At 41.0% G+C, this 25,079-nt stretch overlaps 1 protein-coding gene across 2 annotated transcripts in view; it reads left to right on the top strand.

The window, feature by feature from the left end:
* Window positions 1–1,393: 1,393 nt before the first annotated feature.
* Window positions 1,394–25,079, top strand: part of Slc16a10 (solute carrier family 16 member 10) — a 133,346-nt gene continuing 109,660 nt past the window's right edge. The window contains exon 1 of one of the 2 annotated variants that reach the window (XM_029555718.1): window positions 1,394–1,904. In XM_029555718.1, the coding sequence (XP_029411578.1) occupies window positions 1,580–1,904 (325 nt within the window). In that variant the 5' untranslated portion in view covers window positions 1,394–1,579. The remainder of the gene's footprint in view (window positions 1,905–25,079) is intronic. The other variant, XM_008852405.3, reaches the window with a different exon arrangement.

Raw genomic sequence — 25,079 nt, 5'->3', positions numbered from 1 at the left:
AAAAACATATCCAAGCTGTTGTATCACTTTAACTTAATCCCTAAAGCATACCACATTTGCACTATATTTCCAGATTCTTCAGGAACACCCTGTTTTCCCTTGCTGGAATTCTCTTTGCTTGTCCTTGTCCACTGAAGTCTTGTGTATAATCTAGGGCTCAGCTCAAACCTATTTGTTGTAGAGACTACTCTTTAGTGTTCTGAAGAAAAGTTAATTGGCTCCATTGCACTTGTGTTATACATACATTATAACTTATCACATAGCACTTCACTTCACAGGACTGCTTTTACTGACTAGTTTATGAATTAAGAGAAGCACAAATGTGATCAATCACAGTCATCTGTGTATCCCACCCCAGGGGTGGGCACCTAAGTTGTAGTGAAGAATCTGAATAATTGAGAAATTAAGAAGATCTTCAATATTGCATAGATACATTAGCACTCCATGCTTCAGGGAGGCAGAGAAGCTGAATATAAATTTTACTTAAAAAATATTTTATTTATTATTTTTATGTGTATGAGTGTATTGCCTCTGTGTTGTGCAATGTCCACGGAGGTCAGAAGAAGGAACTGAATTCCCTTGGAGCTGGAGTTGTGGACGGTTGTTAGTCATCATATGGGTGCTGAGAATCGAACCAGCGTCCTCTGTAAGAGCAGCCAGTGCTCTTAACCACTGAGCCATCTCTCCAGCTCTGAATTTTACTATTGCTTAGGGTAAAAACAGCTATGAGTAGTTGAAAAGTAATGCTTTCTAGCTGTCAAAATGTTAGTTCCTTGAAGACTTCAAAACCGGTCTGTCTTCCAAAATAAACATCTTTGATGTGCCAAGTATTCAAAACAAACTGTATATGCAGGGAAGAGAACGGAACTGAGGTAATTAAATAAGGCCTCTGATTCTCTCGAATTCCTCCTTAACGAGGCATCTGGCATAAGGAATCTTCTATAATTAGCACGAAAAGGCAACCCCAAGAAACAAACACAAAATCAAGATAGTGTCAATTTGTTCGTGGCACTGTTCCAGCAAGGCTAAAGACCCAGCGCGCCTACTTGATCAATGACCTACCAGCCGGGTCTTTGGAGGAGACGCTCCCCTTCTAAACTTGATCCTGAGAGGAGGTGGCTCGCGTCTCTGTGATCGACACTAGGCGCCTTAACAGGTGGCTCGGCAGCTTACGCGCCGGCAGACGCTGCGCTCCCCCCGCCCAGGCTCCGGGGGGGGGGGGGGGGGCTGTGCAACATGGGGCGCCCCGCCCCCTTTCTCCAAAGTCCAATCATTTGTGGGCTCCGGGGGCACGTCCCACCTCCGGCCACGCCCCCAGCCGACCGGGCGGGGGTTGCCTTTAAGAAGCGGCCTTGGGGTTGCGGGCTCCGACGGGCGTGTGGGGCGACCGGTGAGAAGCTTGAGTCCTGAATCCTGAGGCGCCCGCGGCTGCCTGGGTGTCGTGCGCCGCTCGTCCGCCCTGGGCTCCTGCGCCCTCGCCTAGCCTCCCTAGCCCGCCCGCGCGCTTCTCTCAGCCCCCGCGTGCCAGTGGGACCCCACGCCTGTGCGCTTTCTGCGCCGGACCGGGCCGCCTCGGGCCATGGTGCCCTCCCGGGAGGAGCCCGCCGCCGCGCGGGGAATGAGCGAGGCGCAGCCGCCAGGGCCCGAGTCCATGGAGGACGCTCCGCTGCCCGGCCCGGGACCCTCGGACGGCGCCGAGGTGGCCGCGGAGAAGGTTGAGGTGGAGCTGGCGAGGCCGGCGGGCGCCGAGCCCCCGGAGGGCGGCTGGGGCTGGCTGGTGATGCTGGCGGCCATGTGGTGCAACGGGTCGGTGTTCGGCATCCAGAACTCCTACGGGGTGCTCCTGGAGTCCTTGCTGAATGAAACCGGGACCGCGAACGATGACCAGATGGTCTTCAAGGCTGGTGAGGCGTTAAGGCCGGCCCGGGGCACACGCGGTGTAGGAGCGCATCCTGCGGGCACGCGGGACCGCCCCATGCGCGGGAGGGTGTGAGCAGTGGGTCTGAGCGGTTGCACGCGAGCCTGCCGCTCCGGGCTTCCGTGTGCCGTTCTTTGTGTGGAACCTAGTTGCAGGGACCGTGTGCTTGGAAACAGGTTGCAGACCTTAAGTTGCCCGAGGCTTGGGACACCTTTCCTTTCTGCAGAGTGGGCGCTAAAAGTTCACAGTACTTCCCTCTTACTCTTAACGTTGGAAAACAAGCAGAACGTTCCGGCACCCACATTGCACTGTCGTTTTCACGGTCCATTTCAAGACCGCGACTCGTTCATCTGCCCGGTGGGCTGCAGCGCTGTGTGTTTTTGGGTGGGTGTTGCGCGGACAGGCGCAGGAGATTGGCGAAATGAAAAAAAAAATGTATCCCAAGGTCATCGGGAATCCTGAAGGGAGCCCATCAAAAGCTGTAGTTTTCTGCTGTCTCTGCGCTCTGTGCTAAATATAGAAAGCATAGGACGCAGCCACTTGGGACTGGGAAGAGGAAGATGAGAGGCTGCCCCTCCCTGTTGTGTTGACATTTTTCTACCACATGGTAAATTGCATGCAAAAGGTGAAGACTCAGCATTTCCCCCCTGTCGAGTGCTGTTGCCAGACTTCTTGACTATTAGGCAAAAACCAAGTGTAGAGCACTTTTTTCATCTCATCCTACAAGGCAGGTGTTGTCAGCTTTATTTAGGTGAGAAAACTGAAGGTCTGAAATAAAGTGTTTTGGTGAAGAACAGAATATAGAACATATCGCCTGACTTCCAAGACCAAGTGATTGCCATTACTAAATCAGGCGCCCTCTCAGACATATGGGGAACTTCATATGATCAATAATTTCTGTGCTGCTTTGTCTCACTTCAGCTATGTTGCCCATGCTGGCCTTGAACCTGAGATCCTCTCACCTCATTTGGAATTACAAGAATATTCTACCCCACCATGCTGGGCAATAATCTTTTTTTAACCTTTATTTTCTGTTTTTAGAATGCTTATTGCTTAAACCTTTATATGCACACAGGGAATAAACAGGATTTTAATTACAAATTGTAAGGTAAAGGTGGTGTTGAGGATTTTTTTTTAAATTAATTTTCATTTCTTCTGTCCTTCCTTCAGTGCTAGGGATAGAACCCAGGGCCCTGAGCTAAACGTAATGTGGTTTCCATTATATGAATTCATTGTACCTTATATATCCTCCCCTTAATAGACATTTATTTGCTTTCCAAACTTACAGAAATGCTTAAAAAACCCAACAAACAAACAAATTAAAAAAAAATAACCCTTCAGTGACTCACTACTGTACACTAGCTTTGTTTATGTGAATAATGTACCATATTTAACAAGGAATTTCTGTTCTTTAAATAATCGTTGAAGTTGCTGTGTTGGGTAGGTTAAAGGATTAGGTATGGAAGTTTTAAGACTGTAATAACATGTTCTTAGTTTTAGTTTAAGGCTGCTAACCCTTGTAAAGTTCAGCAGGATAAATATATATAAGTAATAGCAAATAAAAATCATTTTGGACATTTCTTGATGCTTCTATGTCTAAGTACTTCCCAGATTTTCCTATTTCTGCAACTTCATGAGATAGGCTTTCTTTCCAGATGTAGAAACTTGGGCTTCATGAATTTCAGCAGGGAGTCACATTTCAACCTCAGGCTTTTCTGACTTCAAGGAGCTAGATTTTTAACTGCTGATCATATTGCTCTGGCTAGATAACATTCTACAAATATGATATTTTTATGTGGCTCACTATACTAGGCATTCTGGGATTAGAAGTCTGAAAGGCTGGGGATGTTAGTCCAGGTGATAGAGTACTTGCTGAGCATGCAGGTTGGATCTTTAGCACCGCATAAAGTCAGGCCTGCTGGCACACACCTGTAATCCCAGCACTCTGGAGGTAGAGGCAGGAGGCTCTGAAGTTCAAGGTTATCTTCAGCTACATAGCAAGTTCAAGGTCACTATGGGCTACAAATGTTTTTGAGACAGTTACCCTGTTCAAAAAAGTCTAAAAGATTAGATCCGTTTTTTTTTATTTAATTTTTTTAATTAAAAGATTTATTTTCATTTTATAGTGTATGAATGTTTTGCCTGCATGTCTGTATATATGTCATGTATGTACAGTGCCTGCAGAGGCCTGAGGAAGGTGTTGGAACCCCTGAAACTGGGGTCACAGGTAGTTGTTAGCTGCCATGTGGGTGTTGGGAAATAAACTCAGTTCCTCTGCAAGAGCAGCAAGTGCTCTTAACTGCTGAGCCATCTCTCCAGACCTAGATCCTTATTTCTTTGCCTTACTTGGCAATTAGTAAACAGTTGCTGATTAATGTGTCATTAAAAAATTTTTGAAATGTAGAGTCTTCCACGAAGAGACATGATACTTTCATATGGCATCTTGCAAAACCCTGGGTTAGACTGAACCTCAGTAGGATAGCTTTTCCTGGCAGTCCCAAGAGATTTCCTTAGACTCATTTCTCTTTAGGACTCATTAGGACTAGTTAATTCTTGCAAAGTGGATGATCTAACTAAAATTTCTCAGGAAAGGGCCTGATTGAAATTTATTTTCATTGCCGGGCGTGGTGGCGTATGCCTTTAATCCCAGCGCTCGGGAGGCAGAGGCAGGCAGATCTCTGTGAGTTTAAGGCCATCCTGGTCTTCATAGTGAGTTCCAGGCCATCTGGGTCTACAGGGAGACCCTGTCTCAGAAAGACCAAATAAATTAATAAGTAAATAAATAAATAAATAAGTAAATAAAAAGAAATTTACTCCCATTAAGGTATAAGTGAGTTTTCACACTTGCAGTGGTGGGGTGGGAGTACTGTTATTTACCAGCTATCTAACACCATCTGTTTTTGTGATACTAAGGGAGGAAAAAAAATGTCAACTATTTTCAGAGTTTAAGATCTGTTGAAATAGAAATGAATAGCCCGGGGGAAGTGTTAGGATACTTTCCTGAGGTTCTTGCAATAAAGATCCTCCGTCTTATTCCAAAAGTTTGAACTGCCAAGAAAAAAATTTAAGCAGGTGATGAGGGGCTGGGAAAGACATCTGATGGCCTTCTCTAGAAGTCTGTGAAATTGAGGCTTTGGAACTCCAGGTTGGACAGTAAAATCAGTAAAACTGTAGCATGCCAGTTCCATCATGGTGCTCAGATGTCAGTGACTGGACCCTCTGATAAAGGTCTCTCACTTCAGGAGCTGTCCTAGTAGGTGGGGGCGGGGGTGTGTATAAACTAAGCTTGAGTTGTCTTTTTATTTCAGTTTTTACCTGTTATCATGTGCATAGTTTTGTTTGGGTAGAAGAGAAGCAGACACTTTGGAAAAGAAAATAGGTATACCACAATTAATTGGAACATTGTTCTATCCTAGAAGCTATAACTTTACCTTATATGGGAAGGAAAACCATGGATGTTGAAGTCAGTTCTTTCCTCTTCTCATGCCGTGCCATGGACACTCTTTGGGATCATGCAAGGGCATTAATCTCCTTTACTTATCTGTTGTTGTCTTCTTGGAGAAAGATAAATATTTTATGGTATGCTTGACTTTGAAAAATTATATATTTAAAACAGGTGTGCTTTTAGGTTTGTAGTTAGGGCAATTAATGCCAACCTTTTGAAGACATTACTGTCTCTTTGAACCAAAGGTTTGACTTATTTCTTTGAATAGTTTCCAAAATATGATCTTTTAAATTTTATTTATTTTTATATATGTGTGTGTGTACATATTTGTATGAGGGCATGCAATGGTATTCTTATGGGGGTCAGAGGATAACCTTGAGTGTTAGTTCAAACCTTCAACTTTACATAGGTTCAGGTCATCAAGTTGTACAGCAAATGCTTTTACCTACTGAGCCAGCTGTCTTTCTAGCCCCCAAAATATGCTTTTTTAAAATATATATTTTATGGGGACTGGAGAGATGGCCCTGTGGTTAAGAGCACTGGCTGCTCTTGTAGAGGACCTGGGTTTGATTCCCAGCACCCACATGGTGACTGACAACTGTCTAAAATTCCAGTTCCAGGGAATCCAATGCCCTCTTCTGACTTCTGCCAGCATTGGCATGGGTGTACTTACACACATGTAGGTAATACACTCATACACATAAAAATAAAAATAATAAAGAAATATTTTTATTTTTATGTGATGAATATATGACCTGTATCATACAATTCCCATGGAACTCAGAAGAGGGTGTTAGATCCCCTGGAACTGGAGTTATGAATGGTTGTTAGCTGCCAAGTAGGTGCTAGGAATTAAACTTGGGTCCTCTGTAAGAACAGCCAGTGGTCTTAACCACTGAGCCATCTTTCCAACACCCTGCTCTCAGTCTCTAATATAACTTTACCTGCCCTTTATAGTGACAGAGTATCTTTTATTTTTATTTATTTTATTATTATTTTTGTTTTGTTTTTTTTGGGACAAGGTCTCCCTGGAGCCCTAGCTGGCCTGGAATTCAATATGTAGATCAGGCTATTCTCCATCTCACGGAGATCTCCTGCCTCTGTTTCTTCAGTGCTGAGATTAAAGGCATGTGACACCATGCCTGGACACTTTTATTTATTTTTTAATTATTTTTATTTTATATATATATGAGTGTTTTGTCTGCATGTATGTGAGTACACATGTGTTGTATAGTGCCTGTAGTGGCCAGAAGAGGGTGTTGAATCCCCCAGAACTAGAGTTACAGACAGTTGTTAGATGCCATGTTGGTCCTGGGAATTGAACCTGGGTCCTTTGCAAGAACAGCTAGTGAGCCATCTCTCCAGCCCTTGTAAGAGTATTGTTTAGACAGTTATATCACAGAGTGGGAACTGGATAGCATTTAGAGATGAAATCATCTTGCATCACCTCATATCTTAGTAGCCGCTCTGAAACTTCAAGCTAGATAGTCCTAACCCCCAAATTTTCACATTTACACTTATGTTGACATCTGCTGTAGAGTTCATACTTTCTCTTTTTAAAAATTTTTATTTTTATTTTTTTGTAATGCTGGAGATCAAACCGAAGGCTTGGGTCTTTAACAGATTAACCAGAGGAAAGCCATTAATACATTTATCTGATTAGTTTCATGTGAGATGGGAGCCTTTAGATTGACACCTAAGGTGTACTATCCCATTTTTACTCAGAATTGATAAAGCTTGGGCAGCCATGTAGAAAGAGTGAATCAAAGAGTATGATCTAGTAGTAGTAGATGGAAGGGGAAGCCTAGTGAGGCCTGTCTATCCAGGTTCTTCTTGGTTCTTCAGGTATAGTATTTCTTCCTCCAGGATTTTGGATAGGACCCTTTCTGAAATAGGGGCCAAATAAAGTGTCCCAGATTTTCTTTATGGCTAGCTCTTACACAGAATATGTATGTGGGCTGGTGTGTGTGTGTGTGGGGGGGTTGTGATGCAGTTGATAGTATTAGACTACTGTTTTTGGGTTTTATGGCTGGCTTTGGGGAAAAGGACTCTGATTGATATGAGGGGATGGGAGGGGGAGAATTCACATTGTAATAATCTGCCTAAGGGGAAAGTAAGTGAGAGACAGAGGACAAGAGATCTGAGAGAAACTGCTAGCCCTCATTCTAGGCTAGTTTTCTAAGCCCTAATACTACAGAGTAGTGTATGTTACACCGAAATTACTGGAGATTTTGACCATGGAAGTCAGAAGTTAACTCTGCTGTGTCTTGCCTTTATACTCAAGAGCTTTGGTTTGGTGGGGAAAGCAGCCTGTATACCTAACCATGTTGTTATCTTAGGAAAGTAGTAGCTGTGCCTTATTGAGCCGATTATAGTAAATGAGTGTGACTTGGTTCTTGTTCCTGTACATCTTTTACTGTAATAAAAGTACGTGATTCCTACTTTTATGGAACAGAGGTAGAAAAGCTAAAAATACTCATTTATGGCATTAACTCACCTGAACTAGCTAAGTCAATAGAGCACAAAGAGAATTCAGGAATTTGAAGAGTAAAGAGATGAGTATGGGGAGGGCCCTAGTAGCACACACCTATAACCCCAGTGCTTGGAAAGTAGAGGCAGAAGGCAAGTTCAAGGCCAGCCGGGCTGCATAGTGAGACCTAATCCTAAAAAAAAAAAAAAAAAAAACTGTATGGCATTGGGGCATGGTCATTCCATTCCATTTCCTTCTATTTCCAGAACATTTTTGGATGAAGAGCAAGATTGGACAGTGAGCAAGGTATAGTGAATTGTAATTAAACATAACTGTTTCTATGGTGTTTTATCATGAATTTTGTCAGCAAAATCAACTGCCAAAAGAACCAAATCAACCAGAATCTAAAGCATATCAGAATTGTTTTACAAGCGGTACTGAGGTATTCTTTAGAATAAATTTGTGCTCTGAGCTTTTGTGTTCTTTAATTCTTCAGTGCCAGAGATCAGACCCACACATGCTAGGCAAGGGCTTTACCACAGAGCTCCAGCTCCAACTCTGTGGCCTGTGCTCTAGGTATGATCTGCTGCCTCTTTACATGTGTCCTTGTTGAACCCCTGCTGCAGCTCCTGAGGCTCAGTCCCTGGCTATGTGCTTCCTGCACTTTTCCTGCCTATCTGGGTGTTTCACAAATACAGGGCCTCCAGCTACTTCCTTGGGGACTGTTTTCTAAATTTAAGACTCAAATTTACAGTTTCTGGACAGTTCCATTTTTTTTTTTGCCTGCTCCTGAAACCTTCTCCTTTCTCCATAACCATGAGCCAAAATATATCTTCCTTTAAGTTCTTTTTCTCAGGTATTTGGTTTCAGTGGGTACAAAAACCTGACTGATACACCTGGAGTTCACCACACTTTCTTATACTCTTCCCTTCCTTACCTTTGTTGTTAAATATAACAAATCCATTTGTGTTTGGGACTTTACTACTTCCTTCGCCAGCCCTTTTCCTTCACTGCTGTGCCTTTGTTTCATGCCTTTGTCATATCAGGCCTGATTGCCAGAATCCCTTACCTGGGCTGCTTGTCCTCAGGTATACATTATGAATTGTATAATTTATCTAGCATGTGGGAGGTCCTGGCACCCTTCAGCACTGCCACTACAGCAAAAATAAATAACTAAGCTGGGCATGGTGGTGCACGCCTTTGATCTCAGCACCAGCAGGTGGATCTCTGGAGTTTGAGGACACCCTGCTCTAGGTAGTGAGTTCCAAGCCAGCGGGCTTACAGGGAGACCCTGTCTCAAAAAGACCAAAAAAACCCCCACAAAAAACAAACAAACAAAAAAACCCAAGGATACCCTTGGTAGTGAAAGGCCATTGGTTAAAATAGTGTTAAAAGTCAGGGAAAAAAAAGAGTCAGGGAAATGTGTTGAGGTGGTCAACACATCAGCTAATAGACATTCCCTAACCCTCTATTCAAAGAGTAAATTACTATAACTGGTTCTGCGAGAGTTCAGAAAGCGAAGATTTAGTTCTGCTGCACACTTAGATTGGATCCAAAAACCAATTTTGTTATATCATATAAAAATAGAAAATCATTCCTGAAGTGGTGAAGATTGAGGCAGGAAGATTGCTAGCTACAAGTTTGAGGTCAACCTGGTATACATAGTGAGATTCAAAAGACCAGCAGCGGCTATGTGGCAAGACTCTATCTTTAAAAAAAAAAAAAAAAAAGCCAGGCCTGGTGGCACATGCCTTTAATACCAGCACTTTGGAGGCTAAGGCAGGTGGATTTCTGTGAGTTTGGGGCCACCCTGGTCTACATAGTGTGTTTCAGGCCAGTTGGGGGTTACATGGAGACCATGTCTCAAAGATCAAAAAAAAAAAAGAGAAAGTATGAACTGTACTTTGGGTTGTTTGGGCTGGAAGATGACTCAGTGGTTAAAAACACTGTTTTTGCAGAAGACCCAGGTTTGAATCCCAGGACCCACATGGCAGCTAACAACTGTCTATAACTCCAGTTCCAGGGGATCTGACAGCCTCTCCTGTCCTCCATGGGCACTGCACGACACAGGTGCACTTACCTACATACAGGCAATACATGCATACACATAAAATAAAAATAATGAATAAAATATTTTTAAAAAGGAAAGATAACAAAAAACTACTCACTAATGCTAGGTATTAATGCCTAATTGAACCAGTCAGTCTAGTGACTTTTTTCTTTCCATTTTCTTCTGCTGGGGATTGAATTCATTGCTCAGAGGGTGCTTCCAGCATGTCTATGTGCCACCAGCCCCAGGTGACAGGTTTTGTTGTTGTTGTTGTTGTTTTTGTTTTTTTAGACAGGGTATCCTTATAGCTCCAACTGGCCTGGAACTTTCTATGTAGACCAGGCTGGCTTCGATCTCACAGAGATCTGCCTAGGTGATAGTTTTAATAGTAAAAACCTTTTCATCCTGTTTCATTATCCTTTTCTTTAGTTTTGACATTATGTTGCAATTTCAAATGATGGTGTTTGTCAATGATTATATTATTTTTTCTTTTTGGTCTTTTTGAGACAGGGTTGGCCTGTAGCCCCAGCTGGCCAGGAACTCACTATGTAGACCAGGCTGGCCTTGAACTCACAGAGGTCTGCCTGCCTCTGCCTCCTGAGTACAGGGATTAAAGGCGTGCGCCACCACACCTGGCTGTCAATGATTATTTAAATAAGGACATTTCACAAAGTTAATTGATGCTTTATTACAGGGGGGCAGGAAATGGTTATTGTTCGTAGATAGTACTGTAACACTGGAAGTTTGACAGTAGGACTCCCAGACCTTTGGTTACTACTGATAGTAGAATAAACTATTTCTAAGAAGAAGCTGCTTTGTAGGAATGAATAAATAAATGATAGTTCCATGGCATTTTCATTGTAGTTATTGTTTTACTTCTTTCTAGAGAAAAATGTTCATTGTGGAACTATCCATAGTTTGCAACTGGTAAGGGGAACTGATTTTAGATAAGATCAGTTTATTTTGATTTCAGATTAAAAAAAAGATTAATGTCAGATTGTTTTCTTAGTTGGTTTTTTTTTTGGGGGGGGGTTCTTTTTGAGACAGGGTCTCCCTGCAGCCCCAGCTGGCCTGAAGCTCACTATGTAGACCAAGCTGGCCTTGAACTCACAGGGATCCATCTGCCTCTGCCTCCTGAGTGCTAGGACTAAAGGTGTGCACCACTACTCCTGGCTGTTTTTTTAGTTTTCTGAGACAGAATCTCTTGTATCTCAGGATGGAATCAAACTCTGTATAGCCGAGGATAATGGTGGACTCCTAGTCTTTCTGCCTTCAACTCCTAAATGCCTGGGTCACAGGTGTTTGTCACCATGCCTGGCTATGGTGAGGTGAGGATGAGGGTAGAGAAGGGTCAGATAGAAGAGGTAATAAATCAAGTGTGGATAAATAATTTATAATCTAAAATTTATTTTACTGGCTCTCATGTTACTGGTATATAGGCTCCTTATATAGGGAGCAAAGGTAAACAATTTTTTCTGCATTTTGTTGTTGGCTATTGGGGAGAGGGGGAAATCTCATGAGTCTTTGCCCAGATAAAAAGTGGTTATATTGTAATTATTTTATTTTTGTAGTCTTTTTGAGACAGGGTCTCTGTAGTCTCAGCTGTCCTGGAAACTCCTGCCTTGGACTCACAGAGATCTGCCTGCCTCCTCCTCCCAAGTGCTGGGATTAAATATGTGTGTGCCACCATGCCCAACATGTAATTATTCTTTTAAACTAAAATATTTGTACTTTAAAAAATGTTTTATTATTTTTACTTGTGTGTGTATGAGTGTATTTCCTGAATATATGTAAGTGTATCCATGTTGTGCAATGCCTGAAGAGGTCAGAAGAGGGTATTGAATTCCCCTGGAACTGGAGTTACAGATAGTTGTTAGCTACCATGTTCTTCTGCAAGAACAGCCAGTGCTCTTAACATCTCTCCAGCCCCAGATATTTGTACTTTTAAATGATTTAAATTTTATATTTAAGTTTTAGATTCAGGGCCATCTGTAAAAGTTTTACAAATAAAATATAAGAATTGATTTTTTTTTTTTTTTTTTTTTTTTTTTTTTTTTGTCATTTTGAGACAGGGTCTCCTATAGCCACAGCTGGCCTGGAACTCACTGTGTAGACCAGGCTGGCCTCAAACTCACAAGTGCCTCTGCTTCCCAAGTGCTGTGATTAAAGGTGTGCACTACCATGCCTGGCATTAATTTCTTTTAAAAAATTTATGATCTATTTAAGCCAGCTTGCAAATCTTGTTTTTAAGATATTCTTGACAAAAGACTGGGAGTAGCATAGAATCATTTCAACTAATTTTTATATTTCATATTTAAGTGTGAAGTATGGACAGTGTTAGAAGCCAGTTCATTAAGCAGAAAATGATATCTTGTAGATCAGTCTTCACAGAATTTAGTTATTGAGCCAACTGCTTAAGTCACATTTATAACAAAAATGATAAATTTTAAGCATAGGTTCTTTTCCTTTAAAAAATCCATGTCAAAGAAAAAACAAAAGCCACGTCTAAGTAACCCACTAAAAAACTAGAAAAAATGAGATTAACTTCTCTGTTTACTAGGACTAGAATGATATAGGTTATCATTCATTAGGCAACATGGTTTTTGCATATTCAGACACTGAAATCTGACCAGGAAGCAGGTGTCATTTTGTGGCACTCTTTGGCTAGGAAGGGACAGTTCTCACTGAGATAATAACTGGCTGCCTGGCCACATGCAAGTGTGTTTTGATTTAGTTTCCTGTCAGACAGTGAACAGGGAGACTCAGGTAAGATGATAAACTCACAGCACTTGGAGATGCACAAAGCACTCGATTGTCACTGAGCACCCTGGCCTCGTGCCTCTAAGTGTGTTGACTCACGTGCTGTGTAGTAATCTCTTAGCACTCAGGGCCTGAATTGCTCTTTTGACTGAAACTAAGCTGAAGGTGCTCGAAGTGCAGTGACCCTGAAGGAAGAGCCAGTCAAACAGGGGTGGATGAAAGGGAATTGGTAGTTGTGCAACCGGAGCATTTGCTTAAAAAAATTGTATCTATTTATTTTGTATGTGTCTATGTGTGGGTGCACATGTGCCCCAGCATGCATGTGGGGGTCAGAGGAAAACCTATGGGAGTTGGATCTCTCTACTGGATGGCTTCCAGGGATCAAACACAGGTTGTCAGGTTTGGCAACAAGTTCCATTACCCACCAAGCCATTTCTCTGCCCACCCCCCTTTTGTAAGTGATGACGCCCCTTTTTCCTTCAGTAATTATTTTTTCTTTTAATATTTCTCATCATTTACAAGGACAGTATTAAATATCAGAGGGCATGACAGCATGCTGGTCTGCTGTTGTGCTTGCTTGCTGGGAAGAACCAAGTTCTGGTTTGCTACTAGTAGATGAAACTTCCAATGACTGTGGGCAGTAGGGGAAAAGGGAAGAACCACTGAAGCATTTTCCTCTTCAGAGTTTGAGAAACAGAAGTGCTGTGGTCTTTCTTTTAAAGATATGATGAGAGTGAAGGTCAGGAACTACAGAAGAGCAAGGTTAAGTTGTTTGTATTGACTTCAAAACACAGCTTTCTGTAACTGTTAATCTGTTAGGTGTATGATACCATAATTAATTTTGTATGTGGTAGATTTTTGTTTTACATTTTTGATTAGGAAGCAAATATTGAGCCACTCAAAGTGAAGACTATTTTTGGAAAAAAAGTTTGAGGCCAGCCTGGTCTACATAGTGAGTTCTAGGACAGCTGGGGCTACAGGGAGACCCTGTCTCAAAAAGACCAAAAAAAAAAAAGTAATATTTAATCCAATTAATCTGTCTTTTTCCTCTAATTCATCATGATGGCTTTGGGTATCTGGTGGCAGCTGAGAATGGATAATGGAAAACTGTCAAAGCAATGTAATCCCCATTATTTATGGTCACTTGAAGAAAAATTAATCTTCAGTCACTAATCTTTGGATACTTAACTCCATTGACCTGGAAATATCCTTAATGTTTTGGAAAGCAAGTCAATGAGTTAGTAGAGCTGTCAAAAGTGATCAGCTTTTCTAAATCTAATAGTAAGTGAACAGAAACAGTTTTCCCTTAAGTTTTTTTCCCTTAAGTTTTCCTTCCTGTCTTATGGCACGGTCATTCCTTTACTTTGGAAATTGGTGGAAGACCAGAAGTGCATTAATATATTATCTTGTGTGTTTTTGGGTAGACTTTAGCCCAGAGTTCAGAGACTTACCTATAACTGAGGCCTAACAAAGCTGCTGTCAAGGTAAAGGCTGCAAACAATGCATTTTATTTATTTATTTACTTATTTATTTAAAGACAGGGTCTCATTCCATAGCCCAGAGTGACCTGAAACTTACTCTGCGACTCAGATTGGGCTCAAACCCTTGGTAATCCTCCTGCCTCAGCTTCCCAAGTGCTGAGATTACAGGGCTTTAAGTACCACACCCAGATCCATGTATGTATTTTTGATTATTAGAATTAGGCATGGTCAGGCATGGTGGCATAGGCCTATAATCCCAGTATTTGGGAGGCACAAGCAAGAGAATTTAGGCTAGCCTGTGTTATAGTGAGACCCTGCCTCAAACAAAGAAACAATTTAGATAAGGTAATAATACTATGTAGTTGGTTTAGATGTAGAAGAGTTTTGTGGCAATGATTCTGTTTATTTGTATATTAAATATTTTTAGGAGTCATTACTGTTTGTTTTGTGTTTATTAGATGCTAAGGGTGGAGGTGGGAATAAAGGAAAGAATACCATTCAGTCATAAGGAAATAAATAAAAGAGAAAGTTCTTGCCTTAATTTTGCACTAGAGTATAACACCCCAAAAGAAGATCCTCCATAGAGGAGTCTATATTTGAGAGTACATGGGATTGTTATGCAAATGGAAGCACAGACGCAATACTTATTTATCACAGTCAAAATGCCATTTTGATAACAACTTACCAGCCTGTGTGTGTTTTGATAAGGATTCTGAAAATAAGATAGAATTTAGTTAAATATTGTTTCTTGTCAGTGGGAAATGGTTTGTGTCATGAGAAACACAATACTATATATGGGACTGACTTACCTTAGAATAAAAATATAAATTAAGACTTTGAAAAAGATCGGGGTATGGGGGTGCACACCTTTAATACCAGCACTCGGGAGGCAGAGGCAGGTGGATCTCAGAGGTGAGCCTGGTCTACACAGCAAATTCAGGCCAGCTGGGGCTACAGGGAGATTCTGTCTCAAAAAAAAAAGAAGACCAGCCGGGCGTGGTGGCACACACCTTTAATCCCAGCACTCCAGCCCAAAGGCAGAAGCAGGCTATCTCTGTGAATTCCAGGCCAGCCTGGCCTCCATAGTGAATCCAGACCAGCTGTGATGACAGGGAGACCCTGTATCAAAAAAAGACCCCCCAAAAAAAGTTAGAAAAGAAATTTAGATTTAAAATCTTAACTAAAAATCATTTTAGAAGGCTTAACTTATTATTTTTTTTCTTTTTGGTCTTTTTGAGACAGGGTCTCCCGGTAGCCCCAGCTGGCCTGGAACTCACTATGTAGACCAGGCTGGCTTTGAACTCACAGAGATCTGCCTGCTTCTGCCTCCCGAGAGCTGGGACTAAAGGCATGCACCACCATACCTGGCAACTTAATAATATCTTAAAGGTCAGCTTTATTGAGGGATAATTAATATACAATCAATTCACCAATTTTTGAGTGTTCAGTTTGAATTCCTACAAATGAATCATAGAGCATCTCTGTCTCCCCAGGTTGTTCTCCTGTGCCTCTTTGTAGATAGCCTTCCCTTACATTCTGGCTTGTAGAAACTACTAATATGCTTTCTGTCACTATAGTTTTTGCATTTTCTAAATTTCTATACATGTATAAATAGAGTCATACAGTGTCTGATATTTCTTTCAGCAAGATGCTTTTGAGATTCCTCCATATATTTTGTAGGTATCAGTAGATCATTTTTATTTATTACCAAGTAGTATTACATTGTATACCTACTAATTTTTTATCTGTTCACATGTTAATGAGCATTTTGGCTGTTTCTGGTTCTTGCCTATCATGAATGGTGCTACTACAAACATTGGTATACAAGTCTTCTATTATTTTTTTATTTATTATTTACTTATTTATTTATTAGTCTTGTTTTGATCTTTTTTTGAGACAGGGTTTCCCTCTGGTCACAGCTGGCCTGGATTCGCTATGGAGACTAGGCTGGCCTTGAACTCATGGAGATCCACCTGCTTCTGCCTCTCGAGTGCCGGGATTAAAGGAGGACAGAGGGTGTTGGATTCCCTGGAACTGGAGTTACTGACAGTTGTAAGCCACCGTGTGGGTGCTGGGATTCAAACCCAGGTCTTCTGCAAGAATAGTCAGTACTCTCTCTAGCCCCAAGTATGCAGGTCTTTGCATGGACCTGTGTTTTCCTTTCTTGTGTACTCTATTGTGATTTTTGTCTGTATTTATCCATATTTTAAATTTTCTAAGAAGATAATACTGTATTTAAAAAATTATTAAAACAAATTGTGTGCTGGGGAGGAGGGGGCTGGAGAGATGGTTTGACAGTTGGGAGCACTTGCTGCTCTTGCAGAGGACCTGGGTTCAGTTCCTAGCATTCACATGGCATCTCACAAATGTCTATAACTCCAGTTCCAGGGGACCTGACAACCTCTTTAGCTTCTTCTGGCCTCTGAGGGCATCAGGCATGCATGTAGTGCACATGTATACATGCAAACAAAACACTATACAAATAAAATAAAAATAAATGACTTTAAGAATCAAAGAAATGGTGGGGTCTGGTGATGTAACTTGGTGGTAGAATACTTGTCCAGCATGTGCAGGGCCCTTGGGTTCAATTTCTGACAAGCAAGAAAGAAATTTTGACTGAACAAAGAAGTAAAAAAAAAATGGAAGAACTCTGGAAAGACTAAAGTTTTTGTGGGAGTAGGTTAATAATGGTATTGCCGATTAAGGGAGTTAACTATGGTGAAGATTTCAAATTTGAATTAATTTTTTTTTGGTCTTTTTGAAACAGGGTCTCCCTGTAGTCCCAGCTGTCCTAGAACTCACTATGTAGACCAGGCTGGCCTCAAACTCACAAAGATATGCCTGTCTCTGCCTCCCAAGTGCTGGGACTAAGGGCGTGCGCCACCACACCCAGCCCTGAATTAAATTTTTTTAATTGTTGGAGTGTTTAATACATGTGATCTGTTTACCCACAGGTTCTTGGCCTTAATTACAGTACCAGCAGTAGGTTCTTTGCTCTGTTGTTCAGGGTCTTTGTGAACAGCTGAGCTCAGGTGATCCTCCTGCCTCAGCCTCTCAGATAGCTGGGACTACTGGTGCACGTGCCTTGTGCTCAACTGTGTTTTGAGCAAATGAAAGTCTTCTGTTGCAATCCAGTGTAGTGGCGCATGCCTTTAATCCCAGCACCTGGGAGATAGAGGCGAGTGCAGCTCTATGAAATTGAGGCCAGTTTGGTCTACACAGCAAGTTCCAGGCCATCTGGGGCTACAAGGAGACCCTGTCTCAAAAGACCCCCCCCCAAAAAAGAACTTTATTGCAAGAAGAATTTATTGCATTTATTCATTTATTTTTGAAATTAAGTCTTACTGTGTAGCCCTGACTGTCTTAGTACTCACTTTGTCAGCTAGGCTGGCTTCAAATTTGTGACAGTCCTCCTGCTTCAGCCTCCTGAGTGTTAAGATTACAGGTGTGCATCACCACCCCTTAGTTTAATAAGTTCTTTCTGAACGCTTCTATGAAGCAGGCAGAACTTGTATCCACACATTAATATAGATTATAGGGTGTGGTGCATTCCATTGTTTATTAATTAAAAGAAATCAAACGGGGTCTTTATTTGTAATTTTACCTAAGTATTAGAACAGACTGTGAATTAACTAATGACTGTATAGAATTGGCAGCAACATATAAAGTTTGAAGTCTATAGGTTAATTAGAACAACTTGACAGAAGTAAGTTAATAAACTTTGAGAGTTGAAAGCATATTCCAACAATTTATGTTCAAACACATTTCAAATATATCAGCAGATAATAGGAACTTTAGTTTCAGTACATTTCAGAACACCAGCAGATTTTATGGCTTACAGTAATATTTTGAAGGAAGGAAACTAATACAGTGGTTTGGACCATTTGACTCCATTTCCCCATATTAGTATGAATTCTAGTGTACTTTTGTGAGAGAAAAAAATATACAATTTTAGAGGCTGGAGAGATGGTTCAGTGGTTAAAGAGCACTGACTGCTCTTGCAGAAGACCCAGGTTCGATTCCCAGCACCCACATGGTGGCTAACAACTGTTCATAACTCCAGTTCCAGGGAATCCAACACTCTCTTCTGACCTCTGAGGGCATTGCATGACACGGGTGCACTTACATACATGCAGGCAATACACTCATACATGTACAACAAAAAATAAAAAATAAAGGGCTGGGCATGGTGGCGCACTCTCTTCTGACCTCTGAGGGCATTGCAGAGGCAGGCGGATCTCTGTGAGTTCAAGGCCAGCCTGGTCTACATAGTGAGTTCCAGGCCAGCTTGGGCTACAGGGAGACCCTGTCTCAAAAAGACAAAAAATAAAATAAAATAAAATAAAATATTTTTTAAAAGATACAATTAAAGCCGGGTGTGGTGGAGCATGCCTTTAATCCCAGCACTCAGGAGGCAGAGATAAGTGGATCTCTGTTAATTCCAGGCCAGCCTGGTCTCCATAGTGAAACCAGGCCAGCTGTGGCTACAGGGAGACCCTGTCTCAAAAAGACCAGGAGAAAAAATAAAAAAGGTACAATTATAGACAAAAGAATATTAGGAATTCTGTATTTCTTTAGTAGTAAATGTAGGCATTTCTCCATCAGCTAGCAGAGTTTTGCCAGTTTTTCAACTGGTTGGTGATAAATGGAAGTAAACTGGAAACCCACACATTAAGAATTAGCAGTATATTATATCTCTGTGAGCATGATCACAATATGTCCTCCGATTCTGAAAGGTAAGGGTTTCATATGTAATCTTTAGGGGGATCCTCTGGGACCCTTTAGAAACATCTGGGCTGGGTATGTGGCTTAGTGGTAGAGTGTTTGCCTATCATCTTTGATGCCTTGGGTTTGAGCCTTTATATAATAATAAATAAGCAAGTAAACAAGTGAATACATAGTAAAACCTGCCAACAAGGTGTTTTTAGATTAAATGTAAAAAAAAAAGCTATCTGGATATCTTGTTCTAATTTTAAAAAATGTTTACTTATTTAGATTTTATGTGTATGAGTGTATTGTCTGCATGTGTAAATGTTCCTGTGCTGTGCAATGTCTGTGGAGGCCAGAAGAGGGCGTTGGATCCCCTGGAACTGGAGTTATGGACAGTTGTTATCCACCTTGAGGGTGCTGGGACCTGAACCTGGGTCTTCTGCAAGAGCTGCTCCTAACTGCTGAGCCATCTTTCCAGCCCCTTCTATTTTCTTGCCCCTTTAAAAGCTTTTAGTAAGCTAGGGCTGGTCATAGTGGCAGAAGCCTTTAATCCCTGCACTGTGGAAGCAGAGGCAGGTGGATCTTTGTGAGTTTCAGGGCAACTGGGGCTACATAGCGAGACTCTGTCTAAAAAAAGTGTTCAGTAAGTTAAAAAGAAGTTTCATTATAGGAACCAGTAATGGAAATTTTCTTAAATGAATCAGAAAAGTCTGGTTTTTCATCATTGTGTGTGTGTGTGTGTGTGTGTGTGTGTGTGTGTGTGTGTGTGTGTGTGTGTAGATTAGACACACAATTGGCAGAGGTCTTAGACTTCTTTGGCTGAAATAATAATGAAAAAGAGGGCTATAAATGAGGAGAGATTGTGGAGGAGGGACAGGGAACAGCAGGATCAGAAAACTCAATGAGGTTGCAGTCTGGGTTGTATAATTGGCATTTCCTGTATCACTGTGGTCTGCCTTAGGATGCTGGTGAGTTAAAGGAGTCTGCTGTGTAAAGGTAGAGCCTGGCATCTCAGTGACTACCTGGCTGACACAGGCAGCTTACATTTCTGATGGGATTCCCTAGTAGCAGTAATTACTGATAAAATGGTGAAGTCACAGATGTCCTGAAAACAGTTACACTTGTCCTCAGTTAAGTTTAGTTTTTTTGATGACTGCAGTAGTGGCTTGTGTTACTATAACAACAACAGCAACAATATCAAAAATACCTGAAGTAATCAGTGCACAAAGAGGAAATGCTTATTTTTCCTGAAAGCATTATCAGTTTCAGTCCATGACTGACTTCAGGGCTTTTGGGCCTATGGGGAAGTAGTAAATATATGATGGTGGGGAGCAGGTAGCAGAGCAAAACCTTTACCTCCTGGTCTGGATGTGAAAGACAGGGGGAGGAGATTAGGGTTCCATGAGCTCTTTTAAGGACATACCACCAGTAATGTAAGACTTCTTACTAGGGCCTACCTCTTAAAGACTCTGCCATCTCCTTAATAGTACCAAACTAGAGAACAAATCTTTGCATATGAACCTCTGGGGGAACATTTCAGATCCAAACTATAGCATCTGCTACTTGAAAATCAAACAGAGGGAATCTTTCTTATGTTTCTCTTCTCTCTCCTTTCTTTCTTTTTTAATTTTTAATTAATTTATTTTTTGGTCTTTTTGAGACAAGATCTCCCTATAGCCCCAGCTGGCCTGGTACTCGATATGTAGACCAGGCTGGCCTTGATCTTACAGAGATCTGCCTGCCTCTGCCTCCTGAGTGCTGGGATTAAAGATGTGTGCCACCACACCCAGCTCCTTTTGCTTGAGCTTTATGGAAATATAAATAATATATTATTAAATATTCTCATTTCAAGCCAGGCATGGTGGCACATGCCTTTAATCTTAGCACTCAGGAGAGAGGTAGGCAGATCTTTGTGAGAGCTAGGCCAGCCTGGTCTACATAGCAAGTTCCAGGCCAGCCAGAGCTCCAGGAAGATCTTGTCTCAAAAAACCCAAAAAATTATGTATAACAGGCACTGAGGATATAGTTCACTTTATGTAGTGTTTGCCTAGTGTGCACAAACCTATGGGTTTGATCCCTAAGCACTGCATAAAAATGCATGCATGGTAGTGCAGTCCTGCAACTCCAGCACTCAGGAGGTGCAGATGGGAGGATCAGAAGTTCAGAGTCGTCTTCTGCTACAGAGCAAGGTGGAGGACAGCCTGGCATACAAGAGACCTTTTCTAAAATAAAAATAAAATAATTTTAAAAGGAATGAAGCTTAAAAAAACCATGTGAAACAATTCTGCCATATTTCATAGACTGTAAAAGGTTACTGATGCTGATACTCTATGTACACTGATAAAGGGGGGAGATTGACAATTAAACTGTGCTAGCACTTTGTTATGTAAGATGGACCCACATTTTAGAGCTATTAAAATATGAAAGTATGTATCTTTGAATTGAAGTAAATATATTATTGGTACATTGTAATAAAAGCATAGAATCATGCATGAAAATGAAATTAGCCAATTCAAAATGTGTGTAAAAGGGAGGACAGATTGCTTCTATATCACTATTTTTGTTTATGAATTAAAAGAGGTACTATGTATTGTCTTAGTAATGATAAAACCAGGGGAGAGTTTAAGGATAATGATGTTATAAAATGAGTAGGATTGGTTGATATTATTTCTTATATATTGGTTGATATTATTACTGTTAATAAGAAGTAAGAAATGTTTCTGTATTGTCTTTGGAGCCAACTTTCTGACTGTTCCTTTGTTCTCTTTCTTAGATATGTGATGTCTAGAGAGGGTCAGGGTCAGGGTCAGGTTTGGGTCCTGGAGTATCTTGCTAAAATGTATTATTATACAAGTTGAATGAAACCCAGTATCATGCCTAGAACTCTATAAAGAAAGATTTTGTTTATTTATTTGGGGATCAAACTCACGGTCTTGGGCATGCTATGTAAATGTTTTACAACTGAGTTATACTCCCTCCTCCCAATTGACATCTTCAAAACAGCTGTGAAGCTAACAGATCCTCCCCTTCCCCCTCAAGACAGGGTTTCTTCTTATAGAAGACTAGCCTCAAAGTCTCCATCTTCCTGCCTCAGTTTTCCTAGTGCTGGGGTTATAGGTGGGTGCCACCATGCCCAGCACAAATCTTTTTTTTAAACTCCTTTACTAAAACCTACGGAGGTCTACAATATTGCCCTCCTGTCACCAGATGAGGGCTGCAAAATGGAGTATTTGCCTGTTTCCCTAAGTAAGGAATCAAGGAACTGAAAAGGGGGTCTTTATTCATCACTACTTTAAGGACCCTCACGTTCTACATCCATGAAAAAGGAATATTTCTTATCGTCTCATAATATCCTTTTAGCTGTTACATTTAAGTGTTCATCTATTTATTTATTTATTTATTTATTTTGGTTTTGTTGTTTTAAAGACAGGGTCTCACTCTAGTCCAGGCTGGTCTGGAACTCACTATGTAGCCCAAGCTAGCCTCAAACTCACAGCAGTCTTCCTGCTTCACCTTCTGAGTGCTGAGTGTAGGTGTGAGCTACTACACCTGGCTTAATAGTTCTTACTGTTAAATTACATTGTGCTTTGCCAGATCTCTTTTAAGATGCCAAATGTAATCACATCATTTGACTCAGAATCTTCTTTCCTGGTATCTTACCTAATGAATTGTAAGAAAAATAAAGCTAAATGCCTAAAGATGTTCACTATGCCATTACTCTAAAAAAGTAAAATCCTGGAGTCAATTTAAATGCCTTCAAATACAGACATGGTTAAATAAATGATGATCTACTTTATGGACTGTGCTGTAACTGTAAATGATAATGGTTGCTATGTAGCACCATGGCAACGCCTGATGGTGAAAGAGCAACATGTATCACATGACTAAAATGCTAAAAATGTGCATGCAATATACACAAACAGGAAAGGACTATGGCAAAATTAAAAAAAAATAATTTCATTGGGATGGAGGATTTCCCCTCTCATTGCTTGTAAAAATTATATTTTGTTATTTGGAGAGCCAGATATTTTTAAGAGAAGTTAAAATTTCTGTTTTTGAAAATGGCAGTTGGTAGAATGGAGGATACGGGAAAACTAAGAGTGACCCTTTTGAGGATAAAACTAAAGCATTTTAAGCCAGAATTGCTTTATTTAGCAATACACACACTGACTATTTAATTTTGTCCTTTAGGAAAGAGTTGGCCTAGCATAATTGTGGGAGGTTAGAATATTGAAGACAATTGGTAAAAGAAGTGGGAGGATCAAAGTCAATGTGACTGGCTTATTGTTTTGCATCACCAAATAAACCAGGTTTTTGAAGTATATCTACTTTAGTCAATATTTGGGTATTTGCTTTGAAGCTATTTGTTTTCAATAATGCCATTAACATCCTCAACAGAGCCAAAGTCTGACCCTGAGATGGTAGAGTCTTAACTAATTTTGTCGTTGTTATAGAAACTGAACCCTTTGAGGACATGAAGTATCATTTCTCTATACTTTTTGTTTTGATTTTGGCTTTAGTGCTGATTTATGACTATGGAAATCTGTAAATCTCATACTTCATGAACAGTCACCATATGTCATTATAGTTAGCATGGCAGCTGTTAGTGAGTGGGAGAGAATAGGAAAAGACAACAAACTGAAAGACTTCTAGGCTGCTGTGGCCATGGGGACTAAACTACTTCCTTCCTTAAAGGTAAATAAGTCCCAGGGACTTATTGGCATACTGTGACCTGTGCTTTCACACTCGGAATCTAGTTCCCTTTCTGTTGCACTTGAAAGGAAAGAAGGAGGAAAAGGGAGAACAGAGCCAAATAATTTTCACTTTCGGGTCTTTTCAGGTGCCATTATAATGTTATATAAAGAATTTATTTATTTTTTATTATTATAAAGAATTTATGTTTTATTATTTATTTTTATAGACAGGCTCTCACTGTGTAGCTCTGGCTGGCCTAGAACTCACAGAGATGGCTTGCCTTTGCCTCCCCAGTCCTGGGACTAAAGATACCACCTTGCCTGACTTTTAAAGAGTTTTTGAAAGACTACCATCCTGAACTAAAATAAGTAGAGGACATGAACAAGTAGTTCACCAAGAAGAAATAGAATGAGATGATATGTAATATAATTAAATAGAAATAATAAAAGTCTATTGTAAAAGTAATATATTTTCCTGTAGGTTTTATTTTTCAGACTTATGGCCTTATAAGGTATCTTCTTGACAATTCACTCTAATTTTTTTTTCTTTTTTGGTCTTTTGAGACAGGGTCTCCCTGTAGCCCCAGCTGTCCTGGAACTCACTATGTAGACCAGGCTGGCCTGAACTCACAGAGATCCACCTGCCTCTGCCTCCCGAGTGCTGGGACTAAAGGTGTGTGCCACTATGCCCACACCTTTTTTTATGGCACTTGTAAGAGTGATCTCTTGTGGTGTGTGCCAACAGTAGACCACTGGGAAAGAAGCTGTGAAGGGTGATGTTGAGAGCTGAGTTTATTTACCTTTCTTGCTCCAGAAAAGCTGGTTCAACTTTGCTAGAGGTGATGTCTTCATGCCTGTTCAGAGGATACTGCAGGATCCCTGGAAGTTAAACCCAGGAGTAAGAATAATGAAAGCAGGAAGGAGTAGAGCTGAAGCATACATTGTTACCAGAGGGTGTGATGCTGATGAAGACAAGGATGGGCCTTCCACATGAAGCCTTGTGATGTTCAGTGAAGGCAAGACTGAGGAGACTGGGTTATCTATCCTTGACAGCTGCTCTAGTTTGGATCTTGGGTGACTTCCAAAGGTCCATCTAGTTAAGGCTTGCTCCCCAGAGAGCAATTTTAGGAAGTGGTGGAGGCTGGTGAGGTCTTTAGGACATTGAGGGTGTGTTGAAGAAGGGTTTTGTGGAACCCTGACCTCATCCTCTGCCTCTTTTTTTCTCTCCTGGCTGTCATGTAAATGGTTTTGCTTCAACCATGCACTCCTGCCGTGATGTGCTGTTTCACCACAGGCTCCAAAGCAACAGGGCCAGTGGATCATGGACTAAAACTGTTTGTTTTTTGGTCTTTTTTTTTGAGACAGGGTCTCCTTGTAGCCCCAGTTGGCCTGGAACTCATAGAGATCTGCCTGCCTCTGCCTCCCAAGTGTTGGGATTAAAGGCATGTACCACCATGCCTGGCTTAGACTAAAACTTTTTATAAGTTGGTTATCTTGGATATTTTGTTAGAGTAACAGTTTGCTGTTGACCAACATAGTAGCCATGTACCT

This window comes from Nannospalax galili, unplaced genomic scaffold (genome assembly GCF_000622305.1).
Source record: "Nannospalax galili isolate Female #2095 unplaced genomic scaffold, S.galili_v1.0 scaffold646, whole genome shotgun sequence".
Classification (NCBI taxonomy): domain Eukaryota; kingdom Metazoa; phylum Chordata; class Mammalia; order Rodentia; family Spalacidae; genus Nannospalax; species Nannospalax galili.
This window is presented reverse-complemented; position numbering and strand designations above follow the sequence as displayed.